Raw genomic sequence first — 20772 nt, 5'->3', positions numbered from 1 at the left:
AAATCCTCACTGGAAGACATGTCCACTGATTTTACAGTGTGGGGAAGGGAGCAAGAGAAATAGTGATGAAAGAGAAACATCAACTGCACCCTGACTGGGGATCAGACCCATTATCGCTTTGGCTCATGGGGCAACACTGCAACCAACTGAGCAACAATGGCCAGGACTAAACCCTGAATCCACAATGTTTTGGTGTAAGGGACAACACTCCAACCAGCGAAGCCACCTGCCCATGGATCAAGTAAAACATCCCCACTTTAATCTATTTCATATATCAATATTCATCATGTTTACTTTAAAAGGGCTCCACTGCATTTTTTAAATAAAAAGCTCACTCTCACTGATTGAAAAGCATTTTCCGTTCTTAAAGGTATATAATATAGCTAATAACACTTCAAAAGAAAATTTAGAACTCATCCTTCCAGGCTTTATATCAGTCATAACTGATATTTTAACTTCCATACCAGTAATGTTATCCTAACTTGTCCCAATGTCATTTATTCAGCAACTTAATCTTTCTGTAGTACAGCTGTGACAAGGACAAGCAACAAAAAAACTGGAAACAAAAGACTGTCCTAACCTGTGAGCAACAAAGTCCTCCTCCTGCCTTTCTTTTCTTCTTTAAAAAGATTTTTATTTGTTTATTTCTTAGACAGAAGGATGAGGAGAGAGAAAGAGAGGGAAAGAAACATAGAGTGGTTGCCTTTCATATGTGCCAAGACCTGAGACTGAACCCACAATGTAGGCATGTGCCCTGACCAGGAATCAAACTGGTGAACTTTTGCTTTCTGGGACAATGCCTAACCAACTGAGCCATACAGGTCAGGGCCCTTCTGCCTTTTCTTCACTACTATTGCTCTGAACCTGGAGAGGATCTTCAAATGATAGCAAGCATTGGACTGCTGAGTAATCATTTCTTCCAGTCCCAGTCCCCTGTCCTTATATTTCCCACAAAGTAACACTGGTTCCAGGGAGAATCCAGTAATGTGTTATATTACACATTTTTGGGCAAAAGTAGTTAAGAAGCAGGAGTACCTTTTCCATCTTCTCCTCCCCTACATGCCAGCAGGACGCCAATGCCCCAGGAGATTTTTGGGTGCCTGAATTACTGGATAGTGCAGTTTTACCCTAGTTCCCTTAATTGTACTTTATGGTTATGGGAATGAGAAAAAATTCATACTGTGTTAAGCCACAGAGATAGAGATTAATCAATTATAGGAGTTAGCATTACCTCAACCAACATAAATATTCTTTAACTATTAGCTGTTTTTCTTTATAATTATTGTTAACTATTCAAAGAAACTATAGCTGTTTAACCTTTGATAAGACTGAACCAATGAAAATCATTCAATTTGTGGCTAATGATATCACATATCCTGAAGATGAACTGTATTATTCCATGTAAATTAAGACCAAGAGATAAGCTCTTAGAATTAATTTAAGTTTAAGATAAACTAAATATCGATAAAAGATAACATAAGGTTAAAAACTACAGAAGAGTAACATAATCAGATGTTTCAAAAATATATTATTAGCAAGAGCAAAGAGAAGTGATTCTATTTGTTCTTTGTTAGCATTTTCTTTCCTTCTCTCTCTCTTTTCTTTTAGAGCAAGAGGGAAAGAAAAACATCAATGATTGGTTGCCTCCTGTACATGCACCAAGAGGGGATAGAACCCACAACCTAGGTATGTGCCCTGCCCTGAGATTGAACCTGCAATCTTCTGGTGTACAGGATTATGTTCCAACTGAGACCTCAGCAAGGGCACTTCTCTCTTTTAAAAAAAAATTTTATTGATTGATTTTTTAGAGAAGAGGAAATGTGGGTAGGGTGGGGGACAGACAGACAGATACACACACATACACACTGATTTGTTGTTCCACTTATTTATGCATTGATTGGATGCATATTCCCTGACCTGCACATTCCCTCTCCTGGGAATGGACCTGCAGTCTTGGCATCAGGACAATGCTCTAACCAACTGAGAAAGCTGGTCAGGGCCTCTTTGTTAGCATTTTAAATGTAATAATAATTGTTGTATTATAAAGCATAATAGAACAGACTACCCAACTTAAGAACTGGTAACATGCCAGTAACTTTGTATCTACCTCCAAGCTCTTCCTCTGTTTCTTAGAGCTGGTAAATCATTCCACTAAATGTCATGTATATCATGCCTAGGCTCTTAAAAAATAGTATGTTACATATATCACATTTAAGTATCATTAGATGATACAGTATTTGATTTGGCTAGTGTTTGAGCTTTTCAAAAATGTGTAACACTGTGTAGTCTTTTAAGAGAGCAGCTCTACTTCATGCTTGCCATGCTTCTGAACACCTTAAGATTTAAAAAATTACAAATTCTTATGATCTACCACTGAATATTAGAAGTCAGTAGAAAAAACATTTAATAACAAAACAACCTGAATAGCCAAAACAATCTTGAGAACAAAGAAGAAAAAACAAAGAACATGATACTCCTTGATTCAAACTGAATTACAAAGCTGTAATAATCAAAACAAAATGGTATTGGCATAAAATCAGGCACAAAGATCAATAGAATGGAAAAGAAGAGCCCAGAAATATCCTCACAAATACACGGTCAATTAGTTTATGACAAAAGAATGCAAATCGACCATTATCTTACACCACACACAAAAATAAGCTCAAAACAGATTAAATTTGAACGCAAGACCTAAAACCATAAAACTCCTAGAAGAAAATAGAGTTGGTGAGCTCCCTGATACTGGTCTTGGCAATGATTTTTTGGATCTGACACCAAAAGCAAAAGCAAAAAAACCCCAAAATAAACAACAACAAAAAACCCTACATCAAACTAATAAGCTTCTGCACAGGAAAGAATACCAACAAAATAAAGTGACCAACTGAATGGGAAAAAATATTCTTAATCATATATCTGATAAGAGGTTGATATCTAAAATAGATAAAGAATTCATATAACTCAGTAAGAAAAAAACTAAAACAATTAAAAAATGGGCAGAGAATCTGAATAGACATTTTCTCAATGAAGATACATAGCTGTCCCTTGATATCCATGGGAGACTGTTTTCAGGACTCTCTGCAGATACCAGAATCCAGGGAAGTTGAAGTCTCTGAACTAAAATGGCATAGAAGGATGCATACAGTAGACCCTCTGCATCTGTGGATTCCCAACCACATATGGAAAATATTATTTTCAATTTGCAGGTGGTTGAATTCATGGATATGAAAACTGTGCATGTGAAGGGCTGACTATATAGATCACAGATGGCAAACACAAGGCCTGCAGGCTGAATTCAGATCTCCACCTTGTCTCTACCTGGCAGCAGCACCAAGCTCTTGCTTAACTATTAAGGAGTGGTTACATTTATACAGTCCTACAATTACATTTAGCCCTTTGAAGGCAACTGTGAGGGTGATGTGCCCCCCAGAGAAAATGAGTTTGACACCCCTGGTATAGATGGCCAACAAGTATATAAAAAGATATTAAATATCACGACTCATCAGGGTAATGCAAATTGAAACCACAATATCACCTCACACATCTGTAACAATGGTTATTATCAAAGAAGTGATAATAAATGATAACAAATGTGGAGAAAAGGGATCCTTGTGCATTGTTGGTATGAATGTACAGGCAGAGTTCCAGCCAAGATGGAAGTTTAGGTAGAAGCCGTGTACTTCCTCATACAACCCAAAGGAGGATAAAAACCAATCTAAAATCAATAAACAACCAAAAGTGCAGAAAATCAAACTGCACAGAACTCTGGACAACCAAGGAATTAAAGAAAAAAACAACGAGAACAACCAGACCTGTAAGGCCATGGACCAGGTGGGCAGAGTCAGCTGCTGCCAGATAGCCAACAACACAGGTGGGGCTGACTGAAGACAAAAATGAGACTCAATGGTGACTGTGGACTACAGCGGTTGTGACAGTGGGAGAAACTTCCAGTCTCACATGAGAGTCCTTTGGAAAGTGCACTACAGACAGCAGGCAGGCTGCACTGTTTCCTCTCTGGCCCTTCCCCAACAGGCAGTGCCGCAGCAACAACAGTTGTCCTGACTAGGTGAATATCTAAGGACCTGCACCCTTACAACTTACCAGTTGTGCCAAGACAAAGAAATAGGTCCCAAATCAAAGAAGAGAGCAAAACCTCAGAAAGAGAACTAAATGAGAAGGAGATGGCCAACCTATCTCATGGAGAATTTAAAGCTCTGGTAATCAAAATGCTCACAGAACTGATTAAGCTTGGTAGAAAAATGGAAAAAAAAATACCCAAAGTGAAATAAAGCAAAATATTCAGGGAATCAACAGTGACAGGAAGGAAACCAGGAGTCAGAGCAATGATTCGGAACAAAAGGAAAAAATAAACATCCACCTGGAGCAAAATGAATAAAGAATTCAAAAAAGTGAAGAGAATCTTACAAACCTCTGGGACAACCTGGAATGTTCCAATATCCAAATTATAGGGGTTCCAGAAGAAGAAAAACAACAGCAAGAAACTGGAAACATATCTGAACAAAAAATGAAGAAAAACTGCACCAATCTGCCCAAGGAAATAGACTTCCAGGAAGCTCAGAGAGTCCCAAAGAAGTTGGACTGAAAGAAGAACACACCAAGGCACATCGCACATCATCATTAACTTATCCAAGATTAAAGATAAAGAGAGAATCCTAAAAGAAGCAAGAGGAAAGGAGGGAGTTACCTATAAAGGAGTGCCCATAAGGCTATCAGTTGATTTCTCAAAAGAAATCTTGCAGGCAAGAAGGGGCTGGAAAGAAGTATTCAAAGTCAGGGAAGGCAAGGACCTACATCCAAGATTATTCTACCCAAGCAAAGCTATCATTTTGAATGAAAGGGCAAAGTGCTTTCCAGATAAGGTCAAGTTAAAAAAGTTCATCATCACCACGCCATTATTATATGAAATGTTAAAGGGACTTATCTAAGAAAAACAAGATAAAAATACAGTAAAATGACACTAAACTCACAACTATCAATGAGTGAACCTAAAAGAAAAGAAAAGCAATGAAAATAACAACTAAGCAAACAACCAGAACAGGAACAGAATTAGAGAAATGGACATTACATGGAGAGATTTCAGTGGGGAGGGGGAAGGGAGGATTGGGGGGAAAAGTACAGGGAAGAAACATAATTAGTAGACATAAAATAGATGGGGAGAGATAAAAAAGGTATAGGAAACAGAGGACTCAAGGAACTTACAGGTATAACCCATGGATATGAATTAAGTGGGGGAGGAATGCTGGAGGGTTGGGGGGACAGGGTAGAAGGGGGTAAAAGGAGAAAATTGGGAAAACTGTAATAGCATAATGAATAAAAAAATAATGTACAGGCATACCTTGTTTTATTGTGCTTAACAGATGTTGAGCTTTTTACAAATTGAAGGTGAGACCCTGTACAAGTAAAAATATTACAACTCATTTTATTGTGGTGGTCTGGAACCAAACTGAGGTATGCCTGTAAATAGGTACAGCTATGGAAAACACTATAAAGGTTCCTAAAAAGTTATAAGAGTATAATTCAGCAATTCCATTTCTGAGTATTTATTCAAAGAAAATTAAACCACTAACTCAAAATGATATAGGCATGTCCCATGTTTACTGCAGCATCATTCACAATAACCATGATGATATGGAAACAACCTAAATGTCCACTGTGAATGAATGGATAAAGAAAATGTAGACTATATAGAGAATTAATTATTATTCAGCCATTAAAAAGAAGAAAATCTTGTCTTTTGTGAAAATATAGATGTACCTTGAGAGCACTGTTCTGAGTGAAATAAGTCAGAGAACGACAAATACGGACCAATCTCATATATGGAATCTAAACAACAACAAAACACTAACAAACCAAAATCATAATTACAGAAAAATTGGTGGTTGCCAGAGATGGGAGGTAGGGGATAGGCCAAAAGGGCAATGGAGTCAAAAGTTACAAGCTTTCAGTTATACAATAAGTAAGCCATGGAAGTGTAATGTAGAGCATGGTAACTATAGTTAATAATAAAATCTGTAATTGTGTATGGTGAAGGACATTAACTAGACTCACTGTGGTGATCATTTCATTATACACAAACATCAAATTATATTGTACACCTAAAACTAATATAATGTTGCACATCAATTATACCTCAGTTTAAAAACAAGAAATAACTGAACAATTTTTTTAATGGTTTGTTTTAATTTAAATAATTTTTGCGATCACTATGTAACTGAGCTTTGGCAGAAAGCTGAAATATAAGAATAAAGAGTCTATCAAATTTTCTAATAGTTCTTGGTTCTAAAATTTCTATAGGTGATATATGTTTTCTTTCATTTTTATGGTTGTGCTTTGGTCTAGAGCTTTCTAAACTTTAAAATATATACTAGTCAGGCTTTGAAATGGCCTTTCTAAGTATGAGAAATGACTACTCCTCTTATTTTTATCCTATTACATTTAAAAAACTAAGATATAATTTATATATAAAGGAAAATTACTGTTTTTAATATACAGTTTGAGTTTTGGCATATAGTTATGTAACTACTAAAACAATGAAGATCTACAACAGTTCCATCATCTCTCAAATTGCACCCTCCCCCTATGCCTGGAGACACATTTTCTACAGCTATAGTTTTGCTTCTGAAACGTACAATGCAAGTTATACAGCATATAGATTTGTGCATCTGGCTTCTCTGACTCCATACATTGCTACTGAGATTCATCCATGTTGTTGTATATAGTTCCTTCCACTGTACTGCTGAGAAGTATTCTTACCAGTTGATGGACATTTGAGTTGTTTGCAGTTTGGGGCAACTCATAAAGCCACTATGAACATTCAGATATAGGTTTTTATGTGAACTTAGCTATTCATTTCACTTGGATAAACACCCAGAAGATAGATTCCTGGGTCATATGATATGCACATATTTAACTGTATCAGAAAATGCTAAACTACAATCCAAAATGGCTGTAGTATTTTGCATTCCTACCAATAACAGGAGTTCCAAATGCTTTCTGAAGACTTATAGTGGTATCTAATTGTAGTTTTATTGAACAGTTTGAATTTCTCTAATGACTAAATGGTTATAAGTTTCTTTTTATGTATTTACCATCATCTTTGTTGGTGAAGTAGCTTTTCAATTCTTTTGTCCAGTTAAAAAACAGTTGTTTTTCTTACTAATGAATTTTGAGAGATTTTCATATTTTGGGTAAAAGTCAGTTATCGAGCATGTGATTTGCGAATATTTTCCAGTTTATTGGAGTGTCTTCAATTCTCTCACAAGTGTCTGACAGGAGAAGTGCTTAATTTTAATGAGTGTCTGCGTCTGAATTTCTCTCTTATGAATAATGCTTTTGGGGTTGTTTCTAAGAAATCTTTCATTAACTAAAGATCACAAGGATTTTCTTTATTTGTTCTTTTATATGTTTTAGAGCTGCATGTTTTACATTTTGGTGTATGGTCCATTCTGAGTATATATTTTTTTCAATTTTAAATTAGATTTTATTTATTTATTTTTAGACAGATGGGAAAGGAGGAGAAAGAGAAGAAAGGAGAGAAACAGCAATGTGTAGTTGACTCTCATGCACCCCACACCAGGGACCTGGCCTACAACCCAGGTATGTGCCCTGACTAGAAATCAAACTCATGACCCTCTGGTTTGCAGGTCAGCACTCAATCCATTGAGCCACAACAGCCAGGGCTATTTTGAGTTAATTTTTATAAATGGTGTAAGATATGGATTGAAATTCATTTTCTTTGCATATGGCTACCCAACTATTTCAGCACCAACTGTTGAAAAGATGATCCTTTCTCCAAAGAACTGTCTTGGCACCTTTGTCAAAAACCAACTGATCAAAGAACTTTGCACGACACTGGGTGAGAGGTGGAGGATCAGTGGCTACCTGAGCTGTGCATAGAAATGCACTCCTTCCTGATCCCACACCAGTCTTGTCCTGCTCACTGACTGACAAAAATGGTGAAAGAAACCATTATATTTTGGGGGTCAAACCCAAAGCCACCAGGAGAAGTTGAAAAAGGCTTACAGGAAGCTGGCCTGAAGTACCACCCTGATAAGAATCCAAATAAAGTAATTTAGATGGATTTATCAAGGTTACTAACTGCTCTCTGATAAAAAGGGAATTATGTGACAAAGGGGAAGAATAGGCCATTAAAAAAAGATGCAGCAGGTGGCTCACTTATGGACATTTCAAAAATATATGTTTTTTAATTGAGAGAGAGAAAGAGACAGACAGACATTGCCTTGCTGCTCTCCCCACTTTCTGCATTCATTGCTTATTCCCTGTATGTGCCCTGACCAGGAATGGAACCTGCGACCTTGACATATCAAGACGATGCTCTAACCAACTGAGCTGGCCAGCCAGTGCACCCATGGGCATCTTTTTTCTGTTTTTGTTTTTGGAGGAGGAGAAAGGATGCAGAGAGAAGGAGGTCAAAATGTTGTACATCTGCTTTCAGTAACCTTAGAAGATTTATAAATGATGTAACAAGAACACTAACTCTGTAAAAGAATGTGACTTGTGACCAATGTGAAGGCCATGATGGTGAGAAAGGAGCTATATAGTACTGTCCCAATTGCTGAGGTACTGGGAAGCAAAAAAGAATTAATCAGATAAAACCTGGAATGGTTCAGCAAATTTAGTCTGTATGCATAGACTTGCCAGTGCCATGGGGAATGGATCAGTTCAAAAGATGAGATATAAAAGCTACAATGGAAGGAAGATAGTTTCAGGAAAGATTCTAGAAATTCATATTGACAAATGTATGAAAGAAGGCCAGAAAGTAACATTCCTTGGTGAAGGACACCAAGACCAGGACTGGAGCCAGGAGATATTATCATTGTTTTAGATCAAAAGGACCACGGTTCTTTAATGCATGAGAAAAAGGCCTTTTCATGTGTAGGCATGTACAGCTGGTTGAAGCATTCTGTGGATTTCAAAAGCTAATAGCTACTCTTGACTGGTAGCTAGACTGGAGTCATCACCTGTCATCCAGGTCAGACTGTCAAACATAGAGATATCAAGTGTGTGATAAATGAAGGCATGCCACAGTTTATTGTACTCTAACAACAGATCTCTAGTTTTCACCTTAGCCACTGATAATAGTTTCTTAGCTATCATCCCAGAAATAATATACCAACTAGAAGAACATGTACATAGATCTTATCACCCTTTTATGTTCACATACCATTCTATTCCTTACCTTTTCCATTACATTTCTTCTCACATAGAATATTATAGCATAAATAATATAAAGCTCATTATTTTTATAGCTACACAGCACTGCACAGAACTGAAACCATACTACTATATTTAACCAGTCCTCTATGGAGGAACATTCAAATTATTTCATGTCTTAAATTCATAAAAAATGCTAACACGAACATCTTCATACCTACATCTTTGTACCACATGTCCAAGTATATATCTGCAGTCTAAATTCCTAGAGCTACAAACACTTAAATGAAGGGTATGTCAATTTTTAATTTTGATACAGAGTAACAAACTTCTAAATGGAATTATACCAATTTAGTTTCATAGTGGTACTTTAGAATATGCCAGTATTAAAAAAATAAACTTCATAAGGTAATCTGGTGTATGCACTGGTACCAATTACTGTAACACAGCCTAGATTGGATGGAGTGAAACTGAGATTACTTAGATAAAACTGTCAACTACTACTGTAGTTCACAAGAGAAAATATGAGGAATTCAACTAAGTAAATGGTATAAGGGCTTGAAAAATAATAACAAGAAGATATTCAGAAGGTACAATTTATAAAAATCAAAAGTCTTCTGATTTTAAGAACTACTTCTAATAAACCCTTATATCCTCAGGACCTGACATTGAAATACATTTTTGGTCAATTATGACTAGAAAGGTCATACATTGGACATGTGTGTGTGTGTGTGTGTGTGTGTGTGTGTGTGTATGTATAAGGGGTGGGGAGCAAATGCAAAGGGTTTTGAATTTGCATGTCCAAAGAATAGTCAGAAATAGGTGCTTACAATTTACAATAGCCAAGAGTTGGAAGCAACCTAGGTGCCCATCAGTAAACGAATGGATCAAAAAATTGTGGTACATATACACAATGGAATTCTATGCAGCAGAGAGAAAGAAGGAGCTACTACCTTTTGCAACAACATGGATGGAACTGGAAAGCATTATGCTGAGTGAAATAGGCCAGGCATTGAAGGACAAATACCATATGATCTCACCTTTGACAGGAAGCTAAAGAATAAAACAAACAAGCAAACAGAATAAAAACAAAGACAATGAAATAGAGAACAAGTGGGCAGCGACCAGAGGGGAGAGGGAAGGGAACTTAAAGGGGAAAAAGGGGGAGGGATTTTGAGGAACAAGTATGAAAGACACAGAGATGAGGACTGGGGTGGGGGGAATGGGAGGGAGGGGGGAGACTGGGCGGGGGGGGTGGGGTGGGGTGGGATGGGAGAAATAGATTAAAAAAAATGTACTTGAAAAGTAACTAAATAAAATTTAATATTAAAAAAAAAAGAAAAAAAAGAAATAGGTGCTTAAAATAATTTCTAGGCATAGTCAAGGAACTATGTGTGTAGTCATCTAAGAAAGCATGAATCCATTATTTAATTTCTAGGCACAGTCAAGGAACTATGTGTGTAGTCATCTAAGAAAGCATGAATCCATTATTTATACAATAAGCAATAACCTGACTACTGTTAAACTCAACCTCTATATCATGTTGAAGCTAAAGAAATGTATTGCTTTCCAGTTCATGATGACATTACTTATTAGCATCTAATCTCTGCCCACTATTTCCACGGAAACAATACAAAAGAAATTTGGAAAATACAGAATTACAGAAATTAAGAGTTTGACATGGGGAAGAAACCAAAAGACATGGGATACATTATAATCAATAGTTGTAGATTAGGAGAAGATGTGAAGAGACACTAAAAAGAATTTAAGTGGTTGGTTTGAGTGGGTATAAAGAAGCTATGTTACCTTAAGACAAGTTATTTAATATCTAATATCTATTATTTTCATCATCAATAAATTTTGGTCCTACATATTCTAAAGCTGTAACAGCTAAAACAGTACTGGCATGAGAAAAGATGGATCACTGGAAGAAGGAAAAAAATTCAGTTAACCTCAAAGAATGAGGCTTGGAAGTTATCCTGAAAAACAAATAGTCAGGTATATGGAAAATACAGCAATACAGTTCCCACAAATAGCTATACAGTAACTTTTAAGGTATCCTAAAGATGTTAAGCACAACTAAGGGTTTACAATAACAAACATTTTGGTAGTTCCTTGATATCCTTGCTCTATTTTCTGGATTCTAATCAAAAGTGTAGAGCTAGCATGTAAAAATGTGAGTGTGCATGGTCCTTATGAAAAACTGGTTGAATACGGTTTCTGGGTTTTCTTTAATTTTTAAAAAATGTATTGATTTGAGAGAGTAAACATCAATACTGTTCCGCTTATTCACACATTCACTAGTTGTCTCCTGTATGTGCTCCCCAACTGGGGATTAAACCTGTAACCCTGGCACATCAGACGATGCTCCAAACAACCTAACCACCTGGCCAGGGCAGTTTTTGGATTTTCAATACTGGGTTTCTAAAGAGATGTTTCTAAGAGCAGCTAAATGCTAAGTAATTTATAATTGCTAAAATGAATAGAAGTACAATCGAGTAGTGATGAACTCAAACCTCATATACATGATTAAAGTTTAAGAATATGTAGAATCTAGAACACATGAATAAATGTTTAGAAATTTAAAGCCTTCCAAGACTAAACCATGAAGAAACAATACATCTGAACAGATTAACTACTAGCAAAGAAATTAAAGCAGTAATCAAAAAACTCCGAACATATAAAAAAGCCCAGGATCAGATGGCTTCGCAAGTAAATTTTACCAAATATTTAAAGAAGAATTAGTACCCATCTTTCTCAAACTATTCCAAAACATTGAAGAAAAAAATAATACTTCTAAACTCCTTCTGTGAGGCCAGCATTACTGATACCAAAATCAGACACAGACACAAGAAAGAGAATTATAGGCCAATATCCTAGATGAACACTGATGCCAAAATTCTCAACAAATACTAGCAAGCCAATGCAACAGTATATTAAGAGAATTTTTTAATACATCATGATCAAGTGGAATTTATACACCAGGGATGCAAGGGTAGAGAAATATCTATAAAACAATTAATGTGATTAATCACATCAGTATCTCAATACATGGAGAAAAAAGCATTTGACAACATCCAATATATGTTTATGAAAAATACTCTCAACAAAGTGGGCATAGAAGGATCTTTCCTCAACTTGATAAAGAATATATGTATATGGCAAGCCCCCATGTAACATCATCCTCAATGGTGAAAAGCTAAAAGCTTTTCCTCTAAGATCAAGAACAAGACAAGGATGCCCACTTTCTCCATTATTAATCAAAAAAGTCCTGAAAGTGCCAGCAACAGCAATCAGGCAAGAAAAAGATATGAAAGGCATCCAAATAGGAAAGGAAGAAGTAAGATCTGAATAAGAAAGATCTGTTGTCATTTGCCAATGACATGATACTATATATAGAAAACCCTAAAGAATCCACAAAAAATTAAAAGTTAGTGAAATTCAGTAAAATACCAGAATACAAAAGTAACACACAGAAATCTGTCATATACACTAATAATGAACAAAAGAGGTAACAATATACACTGAAGTAATGGCAGTCTTTTTAACAAGTGATGTTGGGAAAACTAGACAGATACATGCCAAAAAAGAAAAGAAAAAGAAACTGGATCACTTTCTTATACCATATGTAAAAAACTGAAAATGGATTAAAGACTTAAATGTAAGGCCTAAAACCATAAAACTCCTAGAAGAAAACACAGGAAATAAACTGACATCAGCCTGATTAGTATCTTTGTGGACGTGTCTCCTAAGAACAAGGGAAACAAAAGTAAAAATATAAACAAATGGGACTATATCAAACTAAAAAGCTTTTACACAGCTAAGGAAACCTTCAACAAAACAAAAAGGCAAACCATTGGGAGGATATATTCACAAATGATATACTGGTCAATATCCAAAATACACAAGAAACTCAAAGAACTCAATAACAGTAATGAAAATAATCTGAATGAAAAAATGGGAAGAGGATATGAAGACATTTCTCTAAAGAAGACATACAGATGGCCAACAGACATATTAAAAGATGTTCAATGTAATTAATCATCAGAAGAATTTAAATCACAACCACATGAGATTCCATCTCACACAAGTTAAAATAGCTATTATCAAAAAGTCAACAAATAACATGCACTGGTGAGGATGTTGAGAAAAGGGAACCCTGGTGCACTGTTCGTGGGACTACAAACTGGTGCAGCACCTAAGGAAAAAAATATAGAGATTTCTCAAAAAACTGAAAACAGATATACCAAAAGACCCAGCAATTCCACTTCTGGGTATTTATGCAAAGAAAATGAGAACAGTAGTTTGAAAAGATACTATGTACCTATATATATGTTCACTGCAGCATTATTTATAATAATGAAAATATGGAAGCAATCCAGGTGTCCATTGATGGATGAACAGATAAAAAAGATATGGTATATATGTATTTCGGGAAATTATGCAGTAATAAAATGAATGATATCTTGCCATTTGTGACAACATGAATGAATCTAGAGGGTACTATGCTAATGGAAGTCAGGCAAAGAAAGACAAATACCATATGGTTTCACTTACATGTGGAACCAAAAAACAAAACAAACAAAAACAGACTCCCAGACATGACCAAAGGGATGGTTACCAGAAGGGGAAAAGTGCAGGGAAATGGGTGAAAAGAGGAAGAGGGATATAGTCAATAATGTTGTGATAAGTTTATATGGTGACAGATGATTTCTAGAATTAGTGGGGTAATCACATAACAAGGTTTAAAAAATATCAAATCACTATATTGAACACCTGAAATAAATATAATCAATGACCCTGGAGAAATAGCTCAGTTGGTTAGAGCATCTTCCTAATACACCAAGGTTGCAGGTTGAATTCTGGGCCAGGGCACATACAAGAATCAACTGATGAATGCATAAGCAAATAGAGTAACAAATTGATGCTTCTCTCTCTTCTCATTCCTCTCTCTCTAAAAATCAATCATTAAAAAAAGTTTAATATGCCCTGGCTGGTGTAGCTCAGTGGATTGAGTGCCACCCTGTGAACCAAAAGGTTGCCAGTTCGATTCCCAGTCAGGGCACACACCTGGGTTGTGGGCCAGGTACCCAGTGGGGGCCAAGTGAGAAGCAACCACACATTGATGTTTCTCTCCCTCTCTTTCTCCCTTCTCTCTAAAAATAAATAAATAAAATCTTAAAAAAAAACCTAACACACTTTCCTTTTTAAGAACGTTTAATGCAGAGTATAATCAATATAAGATTGCATGCTAAGTATACTTAAATTAAAAAAATTAAAATGTGTATAAGAAGTTAACAAAGTTAAAGGAAATGTGACATAAGTATGTTCTCCGATTTAAAGAAATTGAAATAAAATTGGGAAAATAATATGTATGCCGTGAAAAATAATAGAAAATTTAACCACAGAACACAAAACTATGAGACTGTCACAAATCAGTTCTCAGAAAATAAATGATCTTGTAGTGAATTAAAATATAAATTTACATATAGTTATAACAGGCAAAGGAAACAGGGTTGTGCTATTTTTATTCTTCTCTTGAGGAAAATGAGAAAAACAAAAAAGGAAATCTTAACTCTATCATTCACTTTCAACTATGTGGATATCAGTGAACTGTAATTAGGCCATTAAAAAATGTGAGATGAAGAGAGAATGGAAGTTGAAGAGTCAGCAATAAATGAAAAAACAAAACAAAACAATAATAGGGTCAAATATTTAGTCTCTTTACACAAAACAAATAAAAATACTTAACATATCAAGGTATTGTTATCGAGAGGTTATTTACAGTAAGCAGAGGTAAAAAAGAAAAACAATGTTAAGCAACTTGAAAAAATTAATTACAGCAATAATGAAGCACTGTTTATATGATTAACTATTTTTCCCATTCCAGAGAGAGAGGAAGAGAGAAACATTAACTGGCTGCCTCATGCATGCTCACTGATCAGGACCTGAACCCACACCAGAGGCATGTGTTCTGCTGACCAGGAATCGAACCTGCAACCTTTGTTTATGGAACAACACTCCAACCAAATGAGCTACACCAGCTAGGGCTTCTGTGATTAACTTTATTTTTTAAATATTTATTTTACTTTACTGATTTTAGAGAGAAGAAAAAGGAAGGAGAAAGTGGGAGAAAAACAGCAATTGGTTGCCTCTCTCTTACCCCCAAATGAGCACCTGGCCTGCAACTCAGGCATGTGCCCTAACTGGGAATTGAACTGGCAACCATTTAGTCTGCAGGCCAGTGCTCAATCCACTGAATTACACCAGTTAGGGCTATGATTAACTTTTCATACAAAATAATTTTATCTATTGAAATTCTTATTGCTTTAGCATAATGAAGTGTCATCTAAGTATTCCATTTTACCCAAAGGGAATGGATTAGATCACCCCTAAATACTACCTGTACCTAACTACAGGGTTGGTATTATGGTTTACATAAATGGGTATCAGCTGTGTACAAAATATATGTTAATTCTTAAAAGCAGGTTGCTACTACTAATTAATATTAATTGTAATGCTTAATAATAATAAGTTCTACAATCTAGTAAAAGTCCCCAAACTTACTTAACTGCTTACTTAACTTACTTAACAAAACTTAAGCAATACCTAAAGCTTCCTATAATCAGTATCTAGAATAGTACCTGGAATATAACCATGATCAGAAATTTTCATTATACTAAACTAATCAAGTTTTGAAACTGCTACTATAGTAGTATTTTTCCTGAAAAAGTAATATTGTTTATCATACATTAAAACTTTAAGAATATTATAGCAAAGGTTTTCAATATTTTTCTGTTCAAAGCTGAAGATATAACATATTATCAGTAACATTTAATCAGTATAGTGATAATTCTCAAATGAAGTGGCTACATTAAAAAATTATCAACTACTTTCTTTGAAAGGCTTTTGATAATCCTGTATGATCTCAAGAAAGTTCAGATTTCTGAAATGAGAAAGAAGTAATATTAATAAGCTCCTACCTGTTCTGGCATAGCTCCATGTTCAATTCCTGTCTTCAATAATCTGTAGCAATTACCAAACAAATCCCACTTTGTGAGATCATGAGCACTAAAATAAATAGAAATGTATTAACTTTATTCTAGAGTGAAGGAAAGTTTAAATTTAAGCTCAGTTTCAGTGATTAAAAAAGTAAAATAACTTAATTTTCTTGTAGGGTTGAAAAAGATTCATAAAAGAAAGGTTCAAGGGTTCATACTTAGGAAGGAAGAAAGGAAAAGCAGAATAAGAGGGGCAGAAAAAGGAACAGAGAGAGCTCAAAGTGACATTAGGAATTCATGAAAAGAAATCAACAATAAAACTTCACACATTTAAGTGAAGATTACTACAACATAGTCAGCCTAAGCTCATATTCCATAGATGGGTAACCTTTCTTTCTAGTGTATTTTAAAATGCATTTAAGTAAATGCATTTAAAAATCCATTCACAATATGAAAATATAGTAGATAATTGGCTGCCAACTTTTATTTTCATACATCTAAGTATTTTTTTGAAAACAATGTTTCTCCATGAAATTACAAAATATGCATCTGTATATATATAAAAAGGGCTTAGATTTTAGACAATGCTTTGAAATCTTAAGTATTCACCAATGTAAGGGCTACACCTAAACATTTTTTTGGTAATAAAAGTTCTGTATTTTCTTTTCTTTATGGAGGAGCACGTCTTACTATAAAGAACATGCAAAATGCCATTTGAAAATGATATTTCCTTCAGCCTTGTGACCTTATTCAAATTCAACTGTCTACATAAACAAATAAGAACAATTCAGAAATAAAAGTTCACAGAAATAACTTTCATGGTTTTCCCCAAAACATTATTTCTTATTTATTAGGAGTTTTAAAGGCTATCGATTGAAAATTGTGTCTATAAAACTCACATTATGACAGTTTGTTTTATGTTAGCTAATTTATGTTAGTCACTGAATGTACTTTAAATAAAATCACGTACTTGTGAAAAGAGGTTAACCGTTTTAATGTAGAAAGAACATTGTAAATATCGTCATCATCAGCTTCTTCTCCCTATAAAAGTAGACATCATTACCATAACTTTACTCATCCTCAAATTCACATGAAAGTATACTAATACTTACTGCCTAAATAAAAATTTTTATTATTATAAGTAGTACATATTCACTGTTGTTAAATAACAGAATACAAATAAAGCAAAAAACCAAAAACATTAAAACACCCATAATCCAAATACTGAGAAATAACCAAATTTTGCATTTTAAACAATGCCATAAACATGACTTTGTCTACTTTTCTGATAAATATTTTAGGATAAATTCCTTGAAAGTATTGTGTGAAAGAAAGAGTAGGTGTGAATGTTAAAAAATTTAACAATCACTTCGAAGATTTTACTGATTGTTAGTTCTGTAGTTTCGAACAAATCACAGAGAAAAACCAAAATGGCTAAAAAAAATTTTTTAAGTTAAAATTGGAAGTAGGAAAAAACAATTACACGGATTAAGAAGATCATAGCAGACTGGACCTCAGATCATAGAAAGCTGTGAGGGTTCAAGACTGCCTTATATAGATTGGAAGGAGAGGACAGGATGTGAGAATCACAGAAATAATTACAAAAATAACCAGCTGGAGATGCCTGCAGCTTTCTTGGGCATGCCAATGATAACCAGACATCCCTTATTAAGCACTCAATTTTTACATGCTATTCATTAGTACACACTAATTTAGTAAATTAAAATATAAATTAGGTTCCAGAAATAGAAAATTTTAAAATGATTTATTAAATTATTAAAAGATAAAAATAAAATCTAGCTTGTATGAAACAAATCTTTTAAATAAAACAAAGTAAACCCAAGGTTGACTTTTAAAGAATAAACAATTGCAAGGACTTCCACCAAGATGGAGGCGTAGGTGGAAATACTGTGCCTTCTCACACAACCAAGTTTAAAAACAACAAAGTTTTAGAAACAAAAAGACAGCCAAACCACAGAAAATTGAACTATATGGAAGTTGGACAACAACAAACCTTTCAGCCAGACCGGTAAGAGGGGCAGAGCCAGCACCAGAGCTGGGTAGGGCAGGAAAGATCCACCGGACTCAGGCCCCCGACTCTGGCATGCAGGCAGCCGTGGGCGGATCCCAGGTGTGGAGTAGCAGCGGGCGGACCCACTGAGGGCGCTAGGTGGCAGGCTGACCGCAGTCACACATTCACATGCAGATAAACCAGTGAAGGAGTGAGCAGTGAGACAGACCGCAAAGGCCCCAGCGACGGGAAGCAGCAGAGGGGACCGCTATTGCCCCCCTTTGACCCCAACCCCACATACAGCATCACAACCTAGGGACCTGGGCAGCCCCACCAGGTGAACACCTGAGGCTCTGCTCCTCATACTTAATGGGCGTGAACAGACCAAAAATGGCTCAAGAAGATCTCAAAGCCCCTGAGCCCATAACTCTAAGTGACAAAGAAATAGCCACACTTTTAGATACACAGTTCAAAACACTGGTGATCAGGATGCTCACAGAAGTGGTTGATTTTAGTCTCAAATTAGAGGAACATATAAAGGCTAAACTAATTGAAAGGAAGGGAAATACACAGGAAGCCAATAGTGATAGAAAGGAAACTGGGACTCAAATCAAGGGAGTGGACCAGAAGGAAGAAAAAAAACGACCTAATGAAAAATCTGAAGAAACGAGAATTCAAAAAAATGAGGAGAGGCTTAGAAACCTCCAGGACATCTTTAAACATTCCAACATCCAAATTATAGGGCTACCAGAAGGGGAAGAGGAACAGCCACCAGTGGAAAACTTATCTGAACAAATAATAAAGGAGAACTTCCCCAATCTGGCAAAGGAAGTAGACTTCCAGAAAATCCAGGAAGCTCAGAGAGTCCCAAAGAAGGTGGACCCAAGAAGGAACACACCATGGCACATCATCATTACATTAGGCAAGATTCAAATGAAGGAGAGAATCCTAGAAGCAGCAAGAGATAAGGGGACAGTCACCTACAAAGGACTTCCCATCAGACTGTCAGCTGATTTCTCAAAAGAGACCTTACAGGCAAGAAGGGGCTGGAAAGTGGTATTCCAAATCATGAAATCCAAAGACCTACAAACCAAGATTGCTCTATCCAGCAAAACTTTCGTTTAGAATGGAAGGGCAGATAAAGTGCTTCTCAGATAAGATCAAGTTAAAGGAGTGCATCACCAAGCCTTTATTATATGAAATGTTAAAGGGATTTATCTAAGAAAAAGAAGATAAGAAAGATGAACAGTGAAAGGACAGAAAACTCAGTTATTAACAACCACACCTAAAACAAAAGCAAACTAAGAGGACAGCTAGATCAGGACCAGAACCACAGAAATGAAAATCACATGGAGGGTTAGCAAGCAGGAAAGTGGAGAAGGAGAAGGGGGGAGAAAGTACAGAAAATAAGTAGCATAGACAGTAGGTAGAAAATAAACAGGGGGGAGGGCAAGAATAGTAGGGGAAATACAGAGCCTAAAGAACTTGAGATAGGTGGTCATAAACTAAAGGGGGAGGGATGGTAGGGGAGGGGGTGTGCAGGGTGGAGGGGAATGGGGGGGAATAGAACAACTGTAATGGCATAATCAATAAAATATATTTTTAAAAAGAATAAACAATTACAATAATGCTAAGTTCTGAAATGTTCAGAGAATTCTACCAAATTTTGTTTTAAAATGGAAATAATTTACATACTCAGCTACACTGAATAATTATTAGCCACAATTATATTATTAAAGTTAATTATTACATTAACTTTAAAACCTACCTCTTGCAATAGATCTTCCACAGAATGATTGAATCGATCTACAAATTCATCAATTAGCTGGCTTCGAGCTATGTCAACTCTGTTCTGGATGGTATACTCTTCACTGCATAGGATGCTATAGGTCTTACTGCAGGCTTCTAGAACATCTGATTCTACATGTTTCTCCACAACAAACTTAATCTGTTTCAATAAAGCATCCAGATGCTGAGGAGAAAAAAAGAAAAACTATGATGTTTAGATTAATAACAACAAAAAAAAAGCATCTGTCAAATAACAAATAAGCCTAAATGCTCATATAAAATTAAAACAATCCAGGTAATAAAACAATAGCGGCATTTCAATTTCATGGTATCTTACCTTTTCCATTCTACCAGTGCTATAAATTTCTAAATCAAAATACTGTGGGATTTGTAGCAGGTTTGCTACCTTCTCTGCATCTGCAGAATACTAGAAAGAGAAGAAGAAAAAAAAGAAAAGACATAACTACTTTAATAGAACAGTGTAATAAGCAAACTCAGTGATATATTATTATGAAAATAGAAATAAAACTGTACCTTTGATAACAACATAGGAAGTGTGATAATAAAATGCTCAGTCAATTTGTTTCTATCATCTATTTGAGTTTTTCTTTCTTTGGCAGTCAGCACCTAGAAATTTAAATGGGCAAAGAATAAGAGTGCTATGAACTAATTTATAAATCTAGAACGTTACACAGAATGATGAAGTACTACTGATAGATAATATAAAATTTTAGGAAGAGCTTAACAAACTATTTACCAAAATAATGGCATCTAGTTTTA

At 35.4% G+C, this 20772-nt stretch overlaps 1 protein-coding gene and 1 pseudogene across 3 annotated transcripts in view; one reads left to right on the top strand and one right to left on the bottom strand.

The window, feature by feature from the left end:
* Positions 1-20772, bottom strand: part of STAG1 (stromal antigen 1) — a 388204-nt gene that overhangs the window by 57690 nt on the left and 309742 nt on the right. For all 3 annotated transcript variants that reach the window (XM_053669339.1, XM_053669338.1, XM_053669340.1), the window contains 5 exons: positions 20527-20619; positions 20330-20419; positions 19973-20176; positions 17164-17234; positions 16176-16263 (listed from right to left, as the gene is read on the bottom strand). In XM_053669339.1, the coding sequence (XP_053525314.1) occupies positions 16176-16263; positions 17164-17234; positions 19973-20176; positions 20330-20419; positions 20527-20619 (546 nt within the window). The remainder of the gene's footprint in view (positions 1-16175; positions 16264-17163; positions 17235-19972; positions 20177-20329; positions 20420-20526; positions 20620-20772) is intronic.
* On the top strand, positions 8387-9081 carry LOC119044782 (dnaJ homolog subfamily A member 1-like; annotated as a pseudogene).

This window comes from Artibeus jamaicensis, unplaced genomic scaffold, assembly GCF_021234435.1.
Source record: "Artibeus jamaicensis isolate MK-2021 breed Jamaican fruit bat unplaced genomic scaffold, CSHL_Jam_final contig_519, whole genome shotgun sequence".
Classification (NCBI taxonomy): Eukaryota; Metazoa; Chordata; class Mammalia; order Chiroptera; family Phyllostomidae; genus Artibeus; species Artibeus jamaicensis.
The sequence above is the reverse complement of the archived record's forward strand: the minus strand, read 5'-3'. Positions and strand labels throughout refer to the sequence as shown.